General features: G+C 41.3%; 1 protein-coding gene across 3 annotated transcripts in view; it reads left to right on the forward strand.

Moving 5' to 3' along the window:
- MACROD2 (mono-ADP ribosylhydrolase 2) overlaps positions 1 to 23,158 on the forward strand; it is an 892,531-nt gene that overhangs the window by 788,117 nt on the left and 81,256 nt on the right. For all 3 annotated transcript variants that reach the window (XM_055726161.1, XM_055726159.1, XM_055726160.1), the window contains exon 9: positions 14,107 to 14,188. In XM_055726161.1, the coding sequence (XP_055582136.1) occupies positions 14,107 to 14,188 (82 nt within the window). The remainder of the gene's footprint in view (positions 1 to 14,106; positions 14,189 to 23,158) is intronic.

Here is a 23,158-nt window from a genome sequence, read left to right on the forward strand (position 1 = left end):
GTAGCCATTACGGTGAGGTCCTGGTTGTGTAGTGGTGAAAAGCACCGCAAATTACCCCAACTACGAGAGTGAGGACTCTGCATCCTCTTGGCACACAATGTTGCAGAGAACTGGGAATCGGTAGGAGTTATTGAAAAGAGATGCCTAGTAGACTCATGTCTGTTACGGAAGTTTGTGGTTTGAGTTGAAATGGTTTATTTGCAACATTTGCATGAGATGTGCTATATTGTTTCATTAGTTCCCGCCCCACCTACAGCAGATTAAATGGCAGTGGAGAGTATTATGTAAGTCTGTAGTTTATTATTGTTGAATAACGTATATATCTGGAATCCTGACTGTACCATACAGATTTTTAACACCAAGAATTACTGAACCTGGAGAGCAACTGCATCAAAGCAAGGTACCAGATGAGGGACTTTGTTGTTGTAAATAGCTGTAGTCCCCCAGCAGCTACACTGATTTACACCAGGGCCGGCCACTCCATTCACAGCAGCTGACTGTCCTCTGCCCTCCCCATGTATTTCCTTTTTTCTACCTAGCTAAAATGAGATAAAGATGTTGCTTTGTGAGCAGGAAAGACTGAGAGCTGACCAGGGAGCCAGGCAGAATAAGAGCAGGTGCTGAGCAATGTTTCCAGCAGTTAAGCCCCCTTCTCAACAGGCTCAGTGCACCCCTCGCTTTTAAGCGGGGGGACCCTCTGGAGCCCAGCTTGGTGCTTCACAGCTGCACCGAAATGAGTGCTAGTCCTGCGAGGCTGCGCCTGGGAGCCACTATACGGTCCCACTGTGTTTACCTGATGGATAAGATATGCAGTGTACCTGCCCCGGGAATGGTTTGTAAACCTACACTGTAAACACTGTAAAATATTTCATCTGTTCCAAGTCAGCTCAAATGTCCTTTCTTTCTTTTCTTTCTTATTAAAAATCTCTGAATTAGTTTCTCTGTTTCAAGAGGAGAAAATAGGTCCAGGCTTTATAGATTGGTGTTAACCACATCAGGTATTTCCCACTCCTGTATTTTTTTCTTCCATTAGTTCAGAAATAAAAAATGATGCTGAATGAATATACTTATCTGCTATCAAGGGTATATTAGGGTAGTTGTTAGTAGGAGGTGGGTGTGGTGTATTACAGACAAGATTCTTTAAAACTCTTTAAATCTGAACATCTAGGCAGATTTGTAGAAGATAAATTCTTGGGTAGGTTAATCCCACACAGACTAATTTATATTATGGATAGACATGTGTTTAAACAAATACAAGGCATGCATAAAATATCTCCTGATTCGAGAGTTATAACAACGATGGAGCATATCACCATCAGGTCAGCCAGGAAGCCAAAACCTCTGGAAACATGGGGCCAGCCTGACTGCAGGTGGTACTCAGGCCAGCTGTAAGTCATCACTGTTCTTGTTAACTAATCACAACAGGAGAACGGTGAAGTTTTGTTGGTTTCTGGTTATTTTAGATTTAGATTTCCCCCATGAACATGATCACAGAGAAGCAATTTTACGCAAAGATAGGATAGCCAAGTGTATTTTTTTTCCAGGGTGATGCAACAGATGTGCTTGTAGGTATATAACGTGACCTTGTGAAAGCTCTCTGTGCACTCACTTGGGAAGGAAAACTCATGGTCATGGCATTTCTTTCGTCACAAAGGGTAAGATGGGGGAAAAAATCCAGACAGAGGGCAATCAGAAGGGAAGAAATCACAGCATGGGGATCAAAAATAGTGATACTGTCTAGTTCTCACATAATTCTTTTCACCAGGAGATCACAGAATAATTTGAGAGCTACAGCTCTCACAAAGGTGACAGGGAATCCCAATCCTGTGTTATATCCGTTAAGCCTGTTGCATCTTGTATAGATCAAAGAGGAGTTACATCACAGCTAGCACTAGTGGGGAACTATTCTCAAATGTTTTGGGCAAATGAGTTTACAACAAAATGTTTGTTGTCTCGCTGTACAGCATTAATGACAAAGCTGTGAATGCACCTTATACCTGGTATATATTGTGAAGAACTTAGTAATTAATATGTTGCAGAAAATTTCCAGCTGAAACCCTAACAGGACCATTTATAGATGCTTTACTGAACAGAAGTGCCAAATCTTAAGTTTTGGCTGTGGACCAAAAATACTTTCCACAAGAGGTGGTTATTATGTATGATTCATACAGTGAGTCCACACAAGTAAAAATAATACCGCTTAGCTCTCAGTGTTCAAAGTGCTTTTACATTTTCAAAGTGCTGTGCACACATTAGTTAATTAATGGCATAAAGTAAGTTACATTTTTGTGCATTTAGCATTGTCATTTTGACAATAAATGGTTTTGGAAACTTTATACGCATCGGTGCATTTGAGCAGCTCATATAAATTGTGCTAATGTTCTCAATTGTATTTAAGCAACATCTTAGTAATTTAGATCCTTTTTATCTCATGATGAGCAGATAGATAGAGTGAAGGTTATCTGTAGGTAGCAATGTACCATACATAAGGAATTTTCTTGTCCTTTCTAATAAAACGTAAATCTGCACTTACTCGCCTCTGTGGCTTGTGTGCTGTGATCTGTGGCAGAAATAAACACACTGGTAGAAACCACTAAAAGCCATCATTAGCATTCCAGCTGCAGAAGATGGATTTTGTGGAATCGATGTACCCAAGGTTAGACATGAGGACTTGGTAAAGAGCTGGAACATCTGCTGGCTATTTTCAGAGAACTGTCAGCCTATTACCATCTATTAAAATTAATTTAAAAGTGATCCCTTAGAGATGAATCTCTTTTTTCCCTTCCCAATCCTTGTGAAAAATGTTGGCATACAGTTGACATTTATATCCCAGTGGATTATTATTTTTTTTCTAAACAACCTATATTAAAGTTGCAATATCCTCTGTGGAAGACATTTGTCAATTTTATCAAGGCTTAATGACCTTTCACATTTTGGCTGAATTGCAGACCTAGCTCACATGCCAAATCTATAATCACCTCTGCTCTCAGGCATAGATCTTCCTTACTGGTCCCAGACTCTCACAGGTGCAAATACCCTAAAAGCAGGCTCTGAAGTGCATCCATTCCCCAAGCTGACACAGCCGCCAGCTCAAGTTCTTGAGTTCTAGGGGAATAAGTATTTTACATTAAATTTTCTTGTCTCACTGTTCATTGTTCCTCCTGATCTCCCTTCTGAGTAGCAAGAAACACACAGAGGTTGCATTTAGATCATACCGACTCCTGACTTGGTTTCTTTCAGGATGCTGGGAATCAACCACTGTGAAATCTTGTGAAAATAACTCATCACTTTACAGTCATTCTTATTTAGCAAAAACATACATTACTTTGTCGTACCTACCTAAGTGTCTCAGGCATGAATAGGGTGTAATTGTGACTGTAAGAAATGATTTTTTACAAAAAGAAAAAAGAATTTTTGTGTAGGAAGGTGATGAATAGACTTTTCTGATCTCCTTTTTGGAAGAGACAGTGGAGCATCCTGGGAATGGAAGTATTTTTTGGTAGCTTTACTGGAAATTTAATCACTTCCTTTTCTGCCTGGTTCTTTTTCTGGTGGCAAAAAGATTATCTCTAGCGTTAGAATGAGAGAGACACAGTATTTGAGAAAATCAGCCTTTGTCCTTTAAAAATGGTCCTTAATAGCTTGCATTAATGAGTTTAATTTGATCTCTAAATGACAGATAACTTAATCGTAAAACATTTTCTTCAAGGATAGAGATAAGGTAATATTTACATAAATGAGAATCAGTCCAGGTTTTAGTAAGAGCAGTGGTTTCAGAGCTGTTTCAAGTTACGTGATGTGGCCTGTATTCTTGGGAAAGCAATTTCTTTTCCTTTTATTTTTTTTTAAGGTCTCTTTCTTATCTACACAAACTTTTTGAGTAAGAATTTTGCAAACTCTGTGTATATTGTTCGTTCATAACCCAGGTAGCAGGTATGTTACCCCTTCACTTCCACTACAGGAGTTTTAATCCCCTCAGTGGGGAGTAATTATTGACTTTCCACACCAGTCTTGTCTCTGCCTATATTCTCCCTCAAATAAAGATTATAGAATATATGGTGGTCCTGGAGAGGAGAACTTGCAATACGCTGCAGACAACTGCAGTGGTAGTGCTGCTAGTATAGGTGAAGTGAGCACTGTTCATCCATAAAAGTGCAGATTTTATGACACTTGTTGAATTTCTGGAAATCTAGCTGTGATCAGACAAACCCTGTGCTGCTGTTGTCTTCCCACCAGAGTGGGAAATGCTTAGCTGCACTGATCCAAAACCCCTTTAAAGTCAACGGCTTTTGAATAAAGAGTAACTAACATGGGTGTTAATGTAGAATGAAGGTGAGAATGATTAAAGAAGGGAAATACCCCATGCGAGCTTCCTTCAGGGACTGCTCTCAATTGCATTAGGTTTGAGGGATTTCTACAGCAAATCATTTATTTTGCACAGCTTTCAATGGTGAAACCTTCCAGGTCCTAGGTGTATGTATAATTTTGTATGTGAGGGTCTTCTGGTCTCTTTTGATGGAAATACTTGAATAAGTTGAATTTTAAACCAACTTCGTAAGATCAAGCCAGAATTTTTTACTTTGGCAATAAATTAGAAAATAACATGAAAAACCCAGGTGACAGCAGTCAACAGTTGTAAAGTATCCCAACGCCCCAAGTGAGGTAAAACCATTGCTCTACCTCAGTGAGAAAATTATTGTTGAGTTTATCATGACTGCAAATTTACCCTGCCTGTAACAGCACACTTAAAAAGTTATTTAAGCCATCATCTGCTGCTTCTGGGAGCTGTTTCTCCTGCTTTTTTTTCTGCAGCACAAACATTTATTGTGCATCCTCAGGAGCCTGCTCAGGGCCTCTCAGCAGCACAGCCAGAAATGTTTGATTCTGGCCCAGCCATGAGACGCCAGTGCACTCCTATTCCTGCGGCAGGAGAGCACTCCCACCCCTGATGCAGGGAAGAACACGGGAGGCAGAGCTGTTGGGGACTGACAGACACGTTCCCACTGCTCAGGGACCTGGTGACTTCTCATAATGCCTGGAAGTCACTGCTATTCCCTACCTCCGCAGCACAGCAGTAGGGAGCTTTGCTTTCCAGGACATGAATCTCCCATTGATCCTTCTGCTGCTTCCTAGCCTATGGCCACTCTGCCTTCTCCTGGTGCTGGCTCTGGCATCCGTACCTAATTTACTCATACCTACCTGTCTGAAGGGTAGGAGGCACCATCACTTGGTCTGTCCGTGTGGTTTTAAAACCTAGGGCTGTTCTATATTCAGAATCTTGCAGCAGCTACAAAGTTGATAGCAAGGAGGAGACTACGTTTCTGTTTTCAAGCGTATTGTTTTTTCTTGAGTGGTGGACTCTGAGCAAGTAGTGCTGATTCTCCTGCTGGCCCTGGGAAGGGGTGGAAACTGTATTCTTAGATATTATGTGGTACGACAACAGAACTGGTAAGAACATCAAGAATTTTCCAAAGTGACACCTCAGCCTCAGGGGATCCAGCAAAGAGCTTTTGGTGTTAGTAGAACATGGAATGTCTTCTAAGAATTAGTCTGCTACAGGTTAGGTTGGACAACCAAACAGGCTTAGGATGCTCATAATCATTGGGATCTTCGGGGTGTTTCTGTCCAAACTGTTACTAAAAAGATACTGAAAAAAATATGTTGTAAGGTAAAATGTGGTGCAAAAACTTGGCCTGTGGGATTACAACATGCTGCTTGATTGTATGCTGCAATACCATCTCATTCAGCGGACATCCACAGTGAGGGTGTAATGATAACTTTAAGCTGATGATTTATCTCCTCAAAAAATGCATGGTTGTTGTAAAACTGCCTATCAGATATTTTCAGAGTACTATCCTTCACAAGCCCTTATTTAACGCAGTTATATTTGCATGCATACCCTCTCTTCACATTTGCCATTTGTCACTGAGATAGCAAATTACATTCATCAGAATCCATTCATTCCCTCGGTTTCGCTGAATACAGGATTATCTTGGCTGTGTCAGCTGCCCTATGACTGGTAACTGTGAAAAATGGAGGTCGTCTTCAGATATTCCAAACATGTATCTTCAAAGGACAGTAGGTATTAAGCTGGAAAAGATTAATGGGCTTTATGTCATCGTGTTTGTGTGGCATAGAAGTGAATTGTGCAGATTGATGGATATCTTGGTAAAAACAAATGCATTTTTAAACTACTCTCTTGCCCCTTTCCTGACAAGTTTTAGTGACCATCAAAAGAAATATACTGAGACATTGCCTTAAATCCTAGGCTGATTTTACAGGTTTTTTCACCTTTAGGAAACTGAAAAACTTTTAGTTATTGAGCAAAAAACCCCCACATGTGGACTAATAACTACTGGTTATTTTATAGTCTGTCTGTGTTTATATTGTCACTGCAGGACTATCATGTCTTATTTGTCATGTAATCATGCAATGTACGAGCAACTGGGACGCATACAATTTTGTTGCTGGCCATTTGTAAATTCTTCCAAAAATGTTATTATAATTTCCTATTTTAGATCCAGATTACTGCTTTAGGACAGCCACTGTGCTTGTTTGGGAGGTGCTTTGTTCATACAAAAAAAAAAAAGTAACAGCTCAGCACGAAGATTCACCAGGTTCAAAAGGGAAAGCTCTACCTGTCCTTGAATAAAATGCTGTATTAAAGAGGTATTGAAGGCACAGAGTGAATCTCCTCACAGAGAGTATGTAACCTTTAAAAAACAACCAATGTATTCGGGAAAAGGAGTTATCATTACTGATTCTCACAATACATGACTACATTGAAAGGATATGCCAGAGGAAAACTGGAGATGTGCAGTGAAGCTTGTGAACTCTACTTGTGACCATTGATGGGAATTTTTTTTGTCTGTAGCATCTTTGCCTGAAGAAAGAACAGGAGGAAAAATCCCAGGGTCCTGGTCTAGTTCTGCTACTGTTGTTCTCTGTGACCTTGGGCACATCAAATCTCCACCTGAAGGCAGAGATCTATCAGAACTATCACAAAACTGTAATGCTTACTTGTGTTTGAGATCTGTGGGTAAAAGTGCTTCTCCACTGGAAAGTATTATGGTTTTTAATGTGTTTCAGTATTGTGAAGATAGGCTTGTGCCATAGTGATAACTACAGTGGTGTGTCTGGTACCCGTGTGATACAGGGAGTAATTTGCCTTCATCTGTTGAATATGAGCAGAGCTGTCGGGATGGGCACAATAGACAGGGAGAGACATTCTGACTGTATTTTAAATTTATCTTGAGTTTCGTAGGTAAGTGTGTTGCTACTGTAATTTGTTTTAGAGGCAGGGTTTGCTACAAAGCCTTATGTACCGTTCTTTTGGGGTGTTGTTTGTATTAATATTCCAAACTTGTAATAACTTTATGAGGGTTTTTTGTTGTTTTGTTGGGTTTTTTTTGAATTGCCTTTGGACTTTTAATTATCTGTCACTCCAAGCAAAGTATGCTTTCTGTCATGAAGTAGGATATTAAAGCGCTAATAATAACTTTGTTTCTGTTTTTAACTTCAGTAAAACAACCATAGAAAACATTCCACTCTACTTCTGATAAGCGTAAATAATTTTATAATTCATGTGTTTTGTATTATTTTTACTTTCAATGACTGCCAAAGTAATAGGATGGTTTAAGTAAGAGTTGCTTCTTCACAGCTAGTCCTCAACGGGTATTTGCTCTTGATGTGATATCATAACGCTCCATTAATGCCATTACTGGCAGGAGGTTTACAGTAATGTGGATTTTTATTTAGGTTTTTGCTTTGGGTTCAAAGAATCTCAAAACTCAAACCCATGAAAATCCAAGAGCTTTGTCCTGAGAGAGTACATCTTTCTCTCTCCACCAGCACTGACTGAAGGATGATCTGAAGATTGCCTCTTTGCCTGAAGCCGGGCTTATTTGGGTGGCTACGAGTTCAAGTAAACGTTGGGGGTGTTTTGGCTCAGGTCTGCAGTGGATTTGAAGCTAGGCCAGGTGTAAAGATCTTAAGGCTACGTGAATTGCTTTGCGAACATCATCACACAGTTCGTTGATTGTCAAATTCACCGTATCGCCAGTCTGACACCTCTGCCCCACTTAAATCTTGTTATGAAGATGGAAGCGGCACCAAAGCTTTGTATTTGCCATAAATACTTGACTGAAGTTCTTTTGGAGAGTAATTCTGCAATTATAGACCATGATGTCATGCTGAAAGGAGCAGACAGTCAGCTAGGCTCTATGCTTTAATGGGTTCTGTGAAATTAGTAATAATACCAGGAGGGTGAATTTTAATTTATGGTGCTACAAAATGAGTAGGTTTTATAGGGCCTGAAGCATTCCCCTTTGGAAGGCGTGTGTGAAAACTTCTGGCCTCGACCGCTGCTCCTTTCCAAGTGGGATGCAGTTCTCTCTGCTCTTTTTTTCTGGTTGGGCAGATTGCTAGCTGGACAGCTGGCCAGATGTGCTTGGTGTTGAGGAAAGGCAGTGCCTCTGGCAAAGTGGATCACAGCTGCTGCCAGGGATATGGCAGATGCCTGTGTTATTTTACAAAGCTGGTATTTCCATCTGTTAGTTGGTTGCAATAGGATTATCAGAGGATCAGGTTGGGCAAAGGGTAGGCTGAAGGGGAGACTGTCAGCATCAAGAGCATCACTTAGAGTACTTTAAGGGGGCAGAAACAGATGTTGGTGTCTTTGAAGTGTACCTCTGCATGCAGTCAGTTCAATGTGTCAGCTTGGTCCTGGGCAGGGAGGAACTCTGTCAGAAAACCAGAAAAGAAAGAGATGGGAAAAGGGGTTCCCTGAAGATAAGTCAGAGAGATGTAGACTTCAGAACAGCAAACTGAGCCCTTGCCACAGAAATAGAAGAAATTTTACACAGTGTGCAGGGACCAGCTAGGACTCTTGTAACTTGATGCTGTGGTGCATTAAAGATCTCTTCCTCCTTATTCTGTGCCTCCCACAACTCAGATTTTAATTCCACGAGAGCCTGCCTTGGAAACCTGACTTAGGTGGCTTTGTTCCCACTGGTCCCTACAAGGGAAGTCTTGTCAGGGAATAAAAGCCAACAGGCATGCCCGAGCAGCTGTGGTGCGAGCACAGGGAAAATGTGGGATTGCAGCACTATTGAAGGTTTGGGGCTTCTTCCTTACAGACATTGTAGTCAACGGGTCTTAATGGGTACAGGCAGCTCTGAACAGTGACTGTTAAGGGTATGTTTGAGAAAGTGTCTGAGGATTTTGTGTAATGAAATTTGAATATCAGAACTTTAATTCTTAAGAAGGCAAATGTTATTTCTGGTCCTATGGAGTACAGGTGCCGATCCGACCACGCTGAAGTCAATAAGAGCCTCTGTTTGGCTTCACTGGGTTTTGAATTCAGTCCAAAGAATGATAAACTAAAAATGTTACAGCAAGCTTCTGGAGTTCACCATCACCTTACAATAGGTCTGGTGGGATCAGCCAAGGGCATTTCATAAAAGGGATTTGCTACGCGCACAAAAAGCAGAACGCTGCTTCATTCTTTTTGTGGTTTGCTACCATTAATTTGATTTGGGATTGTGAAACATTTCTTACAAGTCAACATTGTTTTTCTATTGTGTATTTTCTGGCACGATTTAAATTATGATGAAACTTATTGTCACATATAATAAAAAGCAGTCACTGCCTGCTGGGTAAATGTCTTGGTACGGGGATATGCATAAAATACATTGGAGTGCTGAAATGCAGTTGGGTTTATTTTCGTTGCGAGCTGTTGTTTTGTTAGGATGCAAGGTGGCAATGACACGGAAACTCTGATTAGATAGTCTAGAATGTCTTTTGATCATTTTTCTGCTTCAAAACTGTGCTGATATATACAGCTTGGCACCTGGGTATATATACAGCTATATGTATGACAACATTTGGCATATCCCGGGGATTGTGCCTGGCAATACCTCTTTGTAGTGATGTGTAAGTGCATGACTAAGTATAAGTGTTCCCTAAACAGATAGGGGAATTAAGTCAGAGGAATCAGGAAAACCTGCCAGAGGCCACAGTAGAAGAGAAGAGATAAAACCAGAGATATTTTGGATCCTAAACTATGTATAGGTACAGCTGTAGAGTATAAACTCCTATGTCAGTGGCTGCACACACCGATGTGCATGTAAGCAGGGGAGTGTCCTCCCGCATGCTGCGGTAGAGGGAAGGGTCCTTTAGGGAACTTGGTGTGTGCTTTTGCTTTGCTAGCAAAGGCAGGGCTTCTTTTCTTCTCTAAGAATCCATTAAAAAAAAAGAGTAGAAAGTTGCCAGAAAGCATCAGCAGACTCTTGGTTTATTGTAGCCTTGGATGTGGCGAGGCTTGCAGTCATCTCTTCAAGCAGTGTGTGCCCATCTTGCTCTGCTTGCCTTCTGTGGGCAGAGCTGTCTCTAGTTGGTGGTGTCTGCATGGCGGTGGAGCTCAGCTGCCGCAGAGGGGTGCAGCTTCCAGCTCTGCCGTGTGGTTGGTGAGACCCTTGGCAGCTTTTCATCGTTCCCATGCTGCGGTGATGGTGCAGTCCCTGAGCACCTGCCTGCTTCATTAGTGGTCTATGAGTGAGCTAACCCAGGGTGCATTAACCCACTGATAAACTTAAAACTCACTAGATGCAAAATGCTCTCACATTCACTGCGGAAAAAGCAAATAAACAAATCAAACGTCATCGAACATAAAACAGGAGGGAATTTTTTTGCTAGCTTCTTTGTATTAAGATCAGTGCTGCTGCCATTAAGACCAACAGGGCTTTTATACCCAGCGGAGGGGTTTTCAGTTCATGAGATCTGGCCGTATCCTTGGAAAATCCTGGCATTAATGACTGACTCTGGGTCCGTTCCACTGAAAAACAGCTTGAGCCCTGTGAGCCATGAAGAGCCCTAGAAGTTTACTGATCCTTATCAGGTGCAGCTAACAAAACCAAAGGGAAGGTGTCCTCAAAATTAAAGGGAGCCTGGCAAGGAGAGCAGGACCCAAGAGATAAATGTAATAAATACATATTTTTTTAAAAAAATATATACTCACAGCCTTGAGCTGTGAAGCTGCTTAATAAGTGAACAGCTCACACAATTTAACTCCCTTCTTCCTGTGTTGCAGTGCTCTTAATTTTGGGGTTCTTTGATCCACCTATTCATAGCTGTGAAGCGAGCAGAATTTAATCGGGTTCTGACAGGGGTTGGTTGATTTTAATACCGGCCTCCAAAAAAGATCTGTCAATCAGGGATGAGCTTTAACTTGCAGCTCCTTTAAACTTCTTCTGCAGTTGAGTGGTGCTTGGTCAGCTGTGGAGGAGCTGTGCACCTACAAAAGGTGCTGGGGGCTGCCTGGGCGTGCTCTGGGCAGTCCCTGGGGGTCAGTCCCTGCCCTCTGTAAAGGGGCAGCATAAAAAGACTAATCGAGTTGGCATTTCCTAGCCACATGAGACGAGAGATTTCCTCTTTGAATAAGGAGCAGCTTTCATAAGTGTGCATCCCAAAAGGCCTGCTGAGCTTTTGTGAGCCAGCAGGCAAGGCAGGTCTGTAGTCACTTGGATTAAACCTTTCCTTATTGTAGCTGGAATGGGAACAGTGAGGACAAGGGTTACTTTCTGTACCTAATTTCAAGTTATTTTAGCTGGGGATGTTAGATAAAATAGTCAGTGACTGGCAGGATGATAGAATATGGTTTAATTTCAGATTTACTATCTGCCAACACATGCCATTCAATCAGATAAACACAGGATTTCAGCTGTCATCACAATATCTTATGCATACTTAAAAATAGAGCACTTTTTCTCACACGAAGAAGAAATTGAACAGGTTTATATATAGGATGTATACAGTCAGGAGGCTAGAAATTTTGAAATAGTCTGCCGTTACTAGAGAGATTCCCTATCTTTAAATTATGGAATTATATTAGAAGTAGGAGAAATTCTCAGGATTGCGGAAGTTTTATCATTTTCAACTGTACAGAATAAATAAAAGTAAAGGGAACACCTCAAGAAGTTGAACTATGTAAAGTGAAGAGAAAGTCTGTAGTATTTACAGCAGAGAATATGAGACTATAGAGAGACTAAGACAACTCAGAGCTTCTCTGCGGAGGAATATCATTCCTCCTTTGGTTTATAAATTTCCATCCTTGCTCTTTTGTCTGTCCTGATTCACGTGTTGGGCTTATCACTGTAATACTTGAATATCTGCTCTGCTCAGGAGGCAGAGATAGAAGATGACAATCTAGCCTCACCTATCTTAAACCCATTTTCACACTAAGTATAATTTAAACATTCACTGTCTAAAGCTTCCTTCCTGAAAACACACAACTTTACTTAGGTGGGAATTCTCATGTAGGTAAAACGTGGCACCTCTTGCCACCAGTGCTTTATGTTACAAATTTGTGAGTACACGGATGAGTATGGCTTTTTGTCTTGAGCATTTCACCAGTAATTGGGTTATTGTATTCTTTGTGAAGAGTAGCTGATGACACAGTCCAGCATATTTTTAAGGTTTAGCCTGGTTTGTTTACGAGGGATGCACAGAACAGCTTGTTTCTGTGAACGTCATATGAGCAGACAGCAACAGGCAGTTCTCTTGCTTATATAAATCTGCCAATATGCTTCCATGGGAGGCAGCGTCCACCCAAGTTCTGCCCTGCTGGTTTCTCTCCTGCTTACAAGCCTCTTTCTTCCTTAACGCCCACATAACCTCTACCTTCAGTCTAGTATTTCCTACCTATTTTGCTTTTTCAGGTTTTGTAGTCAGCTTTGATTCAGAGATGTCCTTGTTAGCAGCTCCTAGCATTTTCCAGCGTAACCGATTATTGCCTGCTCCCATTCCTTTCTGTATTCTACCAGGCTGCTTCAAAATGAGCTCTAAAATGATGTCCTGAGCTGAGCTGCTCAGCATAATGGTATCTTTGAAGCCTAGACTTGTACTTTGCTTCGAAGAGCAGCTGTAGCAAAAGGACAGCATTTTCTACTGAAAATAAGGGAAAGAAGGCATTTTTTTTTGAGAGCATTCCTTCCGCCAGTTTCCCTGCGGGGGGGGGGGCTGGTGCTTTTTCTAGCATGTGCAGAGGCACTCTTGAGGAGCTCTGCTACGACAGATCGGCTGATTGCCCATGGAGACACGAGGACAGTATAATGCCAGCCAAGATGCTGAATTTCCTGTTGCTTGGTCTTCAACCCTTTCTGGTTAAGCTCTCATGCACTACAGAGACAAATTTGATTACTGGGTTGCAGATCCCTCAGCTCAGCCATGGGGAGGGTCTTTTTGACTTCCACAGCTCCCTCCTGGAGCCGGGGTTTGGCTGCAGGGGCAATTTGTGCTGGGCTATTCAAGCAGATAAAACAAAGAAATAGCAAGGCTAGAGTGAAGTCCAGTATGGGTGTTTTTCAGTCTTAAAGGCTTTGGAATTCTGTTTGTTTCTTATTTTGTTTGGCTTTTTTTTTTTGGCCTCGTTTAGAAAAGCTTTTCACATTCAATGATCTCCCAAACAATTTATTTGAAATCGTTGGTGGGTGGCGCATACATTATGGGCTGTGGTTTCATTGATATGCTCAGCCTTGCTAAGTAGATGGCATATTAAATGTTTTATTTACCCCATGTGCTACCTGTCATCTAATCAGCTTTTGTTTTTGCTGCATTCTGCTGGCATTATAGCAAGAATAAGTGGTTTCATGTAAATTAAAACCACATGAAACCTTTTAAAGCCATTTTAAAATACTAAATGGTTTTGCAAATAGGTTTGTCGGACAAGGAGTGGAAAAAGAGCTCTTTGCTTACCCATTTACTCTTTTATATGCTTATTAGAAGCTCCCCATGTGACTCTTTCATCAAACATTGCATCCCAGTACTCATCTAGAATGCCAAAAGTCATTTATACTGTGCTCAAGAGTGGTTTGCATAAACAGGAGGCAGTTAACAAAGAATACAGTTGTGAGCTGTGATTGCAAATGTTATTTTTAAAATTACAACACAGATGCACAATAAAGTCAAAACATGCATCCTGGTGATGTTTTCTTGCTTGCCTGGAGCATAAAAGTGTGTTGGCTTAGAAGTTTCTTTGGTTTTATTAACTATTATTTCCAATGTTTATGATTGGGATCATTTCACTGTGGATAATTTTGTTTCTTACAGGTGGATCGTATCATCTTCTGCGTCTTTTTGGAGGTTGACTACAAAATATTCAAGAAGAAAATGGGCGAGTTTTTCCCTCTAGGTAGGTATAGTAATCAAGTGCCATCTGATTTTTAAAAATGATGCAGCAAAAAGACAACAGTTGGTGTCCTTTCTTCTTTCCCTGCTGAAGCTAAACATTAAAATGTGAACTTTCTTTAAAGATCAGCTGCACATACAGGCTCTGATCCTGGAAAAATGCATACATTTAAAATGTGTGAACTGGCAAAACTATTTGTGATACTGCTTTTGGAAAATCAAGGCCTGCTTTTGTATGCTCGGTACAGTAGTTTCTTCATTCTCTGCTGTATCTGTATCTCCTCCTGAAACCCGGTGCATGGCGTTGGCTCTCTTGACTCAGAAGAAAATGATTTGTACTAATGTATATAGCTTCTAGTGTATATTGCTTTTCCATGCACTTTGTACATGCTTTGCTCTTTCAATAATGATGCTGGTAGGGTTTCTCTGGGTCTGAAAAGATACCTCAGGGGTTAGAGCCCAACTGTGTCTGAACAAGAACTTTAAACCTGAGCTGTCCCTCTGCAAGAATGAATGGGAGAAAGATGGCTCTCGCCGGAGCACTTGGGAAATGTTAGCCATTCATCTCACATTTCACACAGGAGGTTACTTTCTAGAATTTAAGAAAACCTGGTGGATAGTAAATTTGTTAATCCCCCTCCCCCATATGCCTGTAATTTATTTTTATCATACATCATTAGAAATCTGTGTTCAGTATTTTTATCAACCCTAACCTTCTCCCGTTTTATTTTGTTTTCTATGGCATCAGTCCTACTATATGTGACAAGATCCAGATTTTAGTATTTTGTTTTATCACCCACTTCAGAAGTGGCAGTCACTTAAATACTCCCCACGCTGTCTGTCTGGTGGAAAGGGCCTTTGAGTAATAGGAAGCAGAGCTTTGGTGTGTTGTGAGTATCTGCTAATTCTACAGGACCGTGTTGTCACAGTAGCCAAAGTGTTTTTTTCCTTTTGCTTTGGCTGGTAGTATGGAAAGTGTGATGTTTCTGTCTCATCTCACTAGAACAAAGCTTTTTGTAGACGGCTTTGTAATCTCCAGTTTGCAGTGATTGGCAGCTGAAACTTAAAGACCTATTGAATTATTCAGGTAGCATAGAGTGGTGTCTAACTGCTTAATAATATTTTTGTCTGGAGCACATAGAACATGCACTGCAAAGACTGCATGTCTAAACCATTCATTATGTGATTTTTTTAATTTTTTTTTGGCAGTGTACCCCAACACTGAGAATAAAGTGGCAGTACCCTGCCTACTGTCGCTGGCTTTGTCCCTGCCCTTCAGATTAAGGGGGACTACACTACAGTGTCAATTTGTCAACAGATTAGAGTAGTAAGACTCACCTTCATCGTTAAGGTCTTTGAAATTTTTCTATTGAATTTGAAATTGAAATTTGAAATGGAAGTAATTGGATTTCAGCCTGGTATTGTTATAAATGCAAACCCCACTTGGGTTTGAAAGCCTGAGAGGCAAGAAGATGCTTCAGAGCTGAAGCACGGCAAGCCCGAAGGGGAAAAGAGAGGAAGGTGGGATATTTGTTTCCTTGAGGGTGGGGGGTGGGGTGTTCAAAACGGGAGTTTGTTTAACAAAACTCTGTCTACAGAGAGCCTGTATGGTTGGGTGTCATGTTATATAAAGACTTATCATTGCATTACACCACGTTATGTTGTACCACAGTTTTAAAAGTGTGTTTATTCTGATGTGTGGAAAGTTTTTACAGGTTTTTTGTTTTCTCAGACTAAAACTGGGAATTTCATACGTGACCACAGAGAGGTGGCTGTGGTGGGGACCCTCTAAGGCACAGCAAATCCAGTGTTTTGCTGGTATGTGACTATGCAAAAGGTTCATCCTGTACTTACGCAGACAGCTGTCCAGAGAAAATGTTTTAGTTCTCAGCAGCCACAATTTGGTATAGATTACTAAGAGATCTTAGGACCCATTTTCATAGGCTCCCCACTGCAGTTTCTCATAAATAATGATTCTGAATATCAGTTTTGATACGCCTTAATAATGCTAGTTTTCAGAAAGACCTGAGCACCTACTAGCTGGTGAGCTGGAGCTTTAAAAGGAACAAGTTTAACATCTAAAATTTTATCCCTGACTTCAGTGAAGGTTTGCCCGTGGTTAGGTCAGTAGCGAGTGATTTGGGAGATCTGATTTTAATGTCTTCTATCACCACGGACATTTGGTATGTCCTTATAAGAGTCAGATCGTCAACTTGCGAGGAAACAGGGAAAACCAGGAAAGATACATGCTACCCAAATGACTCTCCATTAGTGTCCCTGGAGAAATGATCAGTATTGGGTCTCTCTGCTGGAGGAGTGCCCTAACAATTAATATACAGTCTCAGGCTTTCTTTGCCATCTTGAATCGACACTTTTCTGCAGGGTACCAGCACTTCAACAGGTGTCAGTTGAAGTCAGCCCCATCCTAAATTGCCTATAGCCTTTTGGTGAGAACATCAGCTGATGGTCTGGATGGTGATCACCAGATGACCATCATGTCTGCTGGTTTTACCTTTTTTCTGGTCTCCTGTGAATTGCCATCTGCATTTACTGCAGTAGACTTTGACAAGTTATCAGCAGGCTCTCCAACTGCAGAGATATTCCATCTCTCTGCAGCACTGGTTTCTTGCACAGAGGACCTAGTCAATGTGTCTCTGTGTCAAGGAATTAGCAACTGTCTCTACCTTTGGCAATAAATGCCCAACATTTAGACTGTGGAAGGAATTGCCAAAACTGGTGAGTTTGTTTTGGTTTTAAGAGAATCTATTAATGTGCCGAAATGAAAGTCTTCAAGGATAGACTTACCCTAAATTTATATTGATAGGACACTATCCGAACACTCACAGGAGAAATAACACTGAGATACTGCTTTAAGCTTTGCGAAAGAACATCAAGACATTTTTAAAGTCTGTCTCACATTCAGAAACATTATGAAATATATCTACTTTAATAGATGTGGGCAAAAACGCTTAGAAAGAAGAATATATTCATGGAGTTATATACATAAATAGTTATTACTTTAAACCTGGTGCATTAATAAATCCAAAAAGACATCCGAGTGCTTGAGCTAGTCAAGTGATAATGAAATGAAGCTAGAGTTACACCTCAGTGCATTAGAGTAAGTGGAATATAGATACAGGGAAATTGTTCCATTACTTGAACATATCATTAGGCCTATTTTGCAAGTGGAATGCCAAAGAAATTAGTCGAGTAATAGTACTGATATTAAGACAACTGCCAAGAGCCTTGTCATTTGCAAACTTTAAACATATAGGGGGAAGAGGCGGACTTCTAAGTAATTTCGTATCTTAGGAGTGTAGCAGAGCTGTTCAGTAAGAGACCTGTTGTCACGGTATTGCTGATTTAATCTTGGTAATTGGTCGCCTGTGCAGAACCCAAGCCCAAGCCAGCATGCTCTGAGGGGGAGCGTCACTTCATTTTTAACTCAGACTTAGGATTTCATGTTAGTGGCTGTCCAGAAAAGCACTGGTTTAGAAAGTAAAGGGCCCTGGTCCACACAGAATTTTCTGTTGAACTGCTGGAGTTTTGATGAGAAGGTTTTGTATTTCCTGGTAGAAAAAGAGGGTGGAAGACTATTTCAGTAGACCAACCAACCTTCTGTGCTTAAGATGGATCATTGTTTTAACATAGTAACAAACTGATGTGTTTTTTTTTCTTTTTACCAATTGAGTCCTATCTCCTAGTGGAATGAGGTAGCCCAGTGATTTGCCCTTCAGCTGCGTTGGGAAATTCTCACTGCTTAATCTGAGAGAATGTCTTGCTACATATCTTGCAGGCAAATAAAATATCCTTGCCTGCAGTTCTGTCTCAGATGTGTTGTTCTTCCATCGCTGGATTCATTGCTACTAGTATTATGAGGGAGTTTTCCGGTAAAGGAACTGATACTTGTACCATTTTTTCTCTTGGAATGCATTGTTTCTTCTAACAGAATTCTAATGGAGTCTAGATATTAAGCATCACTTTTATTGCTAAATATATATATTTATAAGACTGACCAGGAAATGGTAATAAAACAGTCCACATCGAAAAGCCAGTTTTACCAACATTTACCTTGCAGTGATAAGTACTTCTAGGATGCTATTCATAGGACCAAAATTAAGCATATTTGTAAATAGTTGCTAGCTGGAGGCAAAAATACCTTTCTTTTTTTTTCTTCTCCTGTATACTGTGTATACCTAGCCACTTAATATATCAGATAGATAATCTTGTAAGGACCTTTAGCAAATGCTTATTTTTCATGGTGGCTTGTATATTATGAAAGGTTTATCTAAAATTGTAATGCTTAAAGTATTTCTAAATCTGCCACTTGTCAGTGGATTGGAGAGGGGAATATATTTTTCTGAAAATGTTCTTTAGACAAAAATAATGCTATAAAGGGTACGTACTGTGAAGCTGCACCGTTCAAGGTTATATTACATTCTTACTACTTTAAGTAGAGTAACAAAATTACTTCACTAAAGCATTGCTAAAATTGTTAGAGAGAGGACAGGTTTGCACTTCTATTAGACCGGTTGATAGATGGAAGATGCAAGCTTTTAGACTCTGTGTCCTTTCAGAGCTAATGAAAGGATGCTGAGCCCAAGAGCTTATTCATTTTTTCTGAGCCATATCAGTTGGCGTTAGGAAAAAGAGAGAGAAATTGCTTCGTCTTGAAAAAAACTTTCTCTTCCTTCTATTCCAGGTTATGACATCTAATGCATTTTCTGCTTTTTTACTGGTTGACGAAAACACTGTGTCCCTGTCCCCGCCACCCAAAGCATATGGATAAGAGCTACTGTCCTATGTTAATCCTTCTGTTACTTCAGGAGGACGCATAGCATCCTAGTTGTGCATAAATGTGCAAATATATTACAATTGCAGAGGAAATTCATTGTTAAGAGATCTACCAGGCTTGGAATCAAATTTGAAACTGTCTACATGGCTGAATGAAAAGCTTTGTATTAAAAAGACAGATCCCTGCACTAATACGTGAGTGAACTCTTAAGCAGAGATTGTAATTTCTGTACTGGTATTGAGAAGCATCGCACTCTCCACGTAATATGGCAGACTTCACTGGGGCTGAAGTGATCCTCGGTGTGAGCAAAAGAATCATAAGTTAGCCCTTAGTAAGTAATCCTGTATCAAGTGGGTAATTTGTTTGATAAATTTAGCCTATCTATTTGCATTTGCAGTGTTCATGAGCCGATTCGTTTCCTTAATTCATCACCTGAATGTATTCCACAAAATATTTTTCATGGGTTTTATTTTACTATGTGGATAGGTGCCAAGTGGTTTACTGGAAGTACCCGGCATCCTTTATCCGAGATTTCACCCGGGTAGTGATTTGCCTTGTAAGTCGTGAGGCTTTGGTTTTCCTGACTGGTTCAGGCAGGCATGCAAAGGCCACTGGGGCTTAAAGCCCCCCTGGAAACTGATGTTAGGAAGTAAGATTTGGGGGAGTTTGAAATCCCTTTGGCTTCCTCCTCCAGGCCAATGAGGGCCATCCTGAAGGTTTGGGTTGCAGCTACTTTTTCTGTCTCAGATTTTTCAGGTTGTCATGTTCACAGCTGACAACTGCCTGTGTTTTCACAGGTTTAAACTAGAGGCAGTCAGACCATGTCCCTTTCTTCACTGCTTTCTCTCACAAAGCCTTCGAGGCACTGTAGATGGGCTGGGTCCTTACTGGTGACGCAGAGCCTGAATTTGTGTCCAGACAGCTGGTACATGAACACATCTGTGTCTGGGCAGAAGCTGGGACGGAGCCGGAGTGACCAGCCACAGCGTTAGCAGGGTGGGACGTGGTGTCGCAGTCTTTGGCCTCTGGCCTGGTTGTGAGCAGGACCACCTGCAATCCAGGCCTGTTTGCTGGAAGAAGCGAAACGAGTCTCGCTTCCCTGACGCCATAGTTCTGATGGAGCTGCAGTCACTGCTGTTGTGTTGGGACACTCAGGGGACTCTGGTTTCTCTGGCTTGTGAAACTGACTTGTCACCTGGAGATCCTGCTTGGCTTTTCAGATAGTGAATGTGCAATGAGATTGGGCATGACCATGCATCCCTTTCCTTTCCAGGCCTATGTATCAAGCCATCGAGTGCGTATCAGGGTACCACACAGTATTTATGCGTTCGCAGCCATCTGGCCTGCTCTGGACTCCATGCCAGCATTTAATGTTCTCCACAGACTTCCAGTCTGGAGGGGAGTCTTGTGTTCAGGCAGAGACGAGTAAGGATTTTTCTGTGGGTGGAAGGCAGCAGTGGGTTTGGAGCAGCAGTGGCACACTGACAATTTCACATGGGTGCGAAATGCTCTCTGCATCCCTTTGGGCTGTCTTTATATTGGAGGATGTCATCCTTAGATGGCTTCTGCAAGACCCCTTGCTGAAGGACTTATTTCAAAACAGTTGGGGAGAAGCACATCCCTGCTGTTTCCCATGATGGTTCCTTGTCCCTCAGCAGTGGAGGCTTCAAAGGAAGCACTACCCATATGGAGGAGCTGGAGGAGCCTGTGAACCAGAATAGGATTTGTTGGCTTTTCTCTCTCTACAGCACTTACAGATCCTGATAAAGTACACTCCGATGTAAATAGGATGCTGTGAAAATTGTTCTCCGTCCAAAAGTTTAATATAGCCATAATGCTTAAAATATCTGTCCATTTCAAAGTGTCTGAAACAACTTACCTCATAAAATCTCAACATAATTAAAGCTAAAGGTGTTCGTATAACTCTGAAACAATTTTTTTCTATGGCTTTTGGTTTTCATTTGCTGTGGCAATGACTGTGGCAGTCCTACCACTCATTGGGGTTGTCTGTCTTAGCCCCTTTTGCCAGCGCCTCAATGTAGTGCAGGAGGATGAACAAGCAGCAGCTCAGGAGTGGTGCTTGGGAGGCAGAGTATGTAATTGATGGCTCAAATACTGTTTTCACCGTCTTAAGAGATATGCAGACTAAGAGAGGGTTCCTAGCACCTTCTGGCATGGCGGTGGGCTTCCGGTACCTAATAAAAAGTTAATGGGCAGTTTTCTGCTTCAGTTTGAATCAGAATAAAACTTCCTGGTATGATCCCTTCTGACTGACTGCTGACAGAGCATTGCTCTGCACCTTGACTATGTGTTGCAAGTATAGTCACCTCAAAATTTGGGCTTGGATCCTCCTAGTTGTACGTGATTTGACAAAGGTTTGTGATGCTGTCCTCTGTGGGGTCTGGAAAATTGCTTTCTCATCCCTGATAGCAACAAAGGCACTGCTTGGAGCAGGGTGTGGGCAGACAATGGGACCATAACCTATTAAAGCACTGCTGTCGAGAGCTTTTGCTTCGCTAAGTGGAGCCTCCTCCTTTTTGCTCCAGCAGCATCTTGTAGACATTTTCTTTCTCTCCTTTTGTGAGCCTTACGATGGAGCCTACGGTCCATCCAGAAGTCAGGGGAATGGCTGTTTCTATGTATTTGCCCATGCACTCCAAATCCCTGAGCTGTCCAGCTCCTGGGAGACACACCTGCATAAGGACTGTGTTGAAACAGTGAAGTGGCAGGCAATGAGGATGCCCTTGAAGGCACAGAGGTTGTGCAGATGCAAGGACCAGGCTGCTGACTGTGTTAGCAGCGTGGGAGAGCACAGGGAAGATGAGGAGTACGATAATTAGAAGGTGAATATAGAGCAATTATTTACCATCCTTTGTAATGCAAGAAGTGCAAGGTGTCCCCAGAAATGATGAGTCAGGATGAAAACAAGCAAAAGGAAGTAGTTTTTCACCCAGCACTTATCTAGGGTCTAAGAACGCTTGCTATGAGGTGCTGCAGAGTCTGTAGGTCTTAAATACAGTTAAAAGGAGGATTAGCTCAACCAGCAGAGGACTGGTCCAACAGTGGCTATTAATCATGATGGTCTATATGTAACCTTAGGCTCAGGGAGAGACTGGTAGTGGGAGGGAAATGTATTGCTGTTTTGTTCTGTACTCAGTCCTTCACACACGGACGCCTGGCACCAGAAGGTGAACAAGCAGAAGATTTTTCTGTATAATATCTTATGGGAATACATCTTTGATCAGGGATCTTTTCTTCCTGCTGTGTTGCATATCGTGGCATCCCCTGTAAAGCATTACAAATGTATGTTATGTCATGCTCAAAAATATCCTGTCCTCTCTGGTCACTGACACTGAGTCACTTCATGTGCTCAAGTGCTTCTAATTGCAAAGGACACAGTTAAATTTGGGGTTGTCTCATTTGATTGCCTGTACCTTAGGTTACTGATGAGATTTGGTTAGAAGCTTGTATTTAGAAATGTGTCACCACATGCAAAACATACCATTTTTCTGTGTGACTACTACGTTAGCATACGTGTGGGTGAGAAATCCACTTTAGCACTTGTGTAAACAAAACTCAGTTGTTTTCAGTATTTTAAGGCAGGGAGGAAATAAGGAAATTTTGCAATAAGTTCTTTTTTAAAAGCTGATGTATATTTTCCCAAGGAGTGCCTCATTCCTTTTGTGTGAGATAGAAGCATCAGGGAAATACAAATCCAGATCTGATCCTGGCTGCGAGCACCATTTCCTGCACAGGAACAATGTTGTCCAATTCACTCACAGTGGGAACACCAGCTACTGCATAGCCTTTATATGCAGCTGAGGCTCATATGGGTATGTGTGTATTTTACAGCAGATCAAGTGATACGGTACATAAAAGAAACCATCTATGTGATGACAAAAAAAAAAAAAATCACCAATGCCTAACTTCTTAAGAGGCTGGTACTAAGGATTTCTATTTGATATGGCTTCAAAAGCTACAAACACATTTTACATTCAGTGAGACTCCGGTGTTGTGGGACTGGTGTAACTAAGCAACACAGGAAGAAAAACTGCACTGGTGCTGCAGTAAGGCCAGGATGTACAGAGTCTATTGGTGGAAGTTTCTGTATAATCAGACTAAGAATTTTGATTACACTCGCTTAGTATCGGGTGGAGGTTTATATAGTATCTATTGCTC

The sequence above is a fragment of the Falco cherrug genome, chromosome 13 (assembly GCF_023634085.1).
Source record: "Falco cherrug isolate bFalChe1 chromosome 13, bFalChe1.pri, whole genome shotgun sequence".
NCBI classification, from domain to species: domain Eukaryota; kingdom Metazoa; phylum Chordata; class Aves; order Falconiformes; family Falconidae; genus Falco; species Falco cherrug.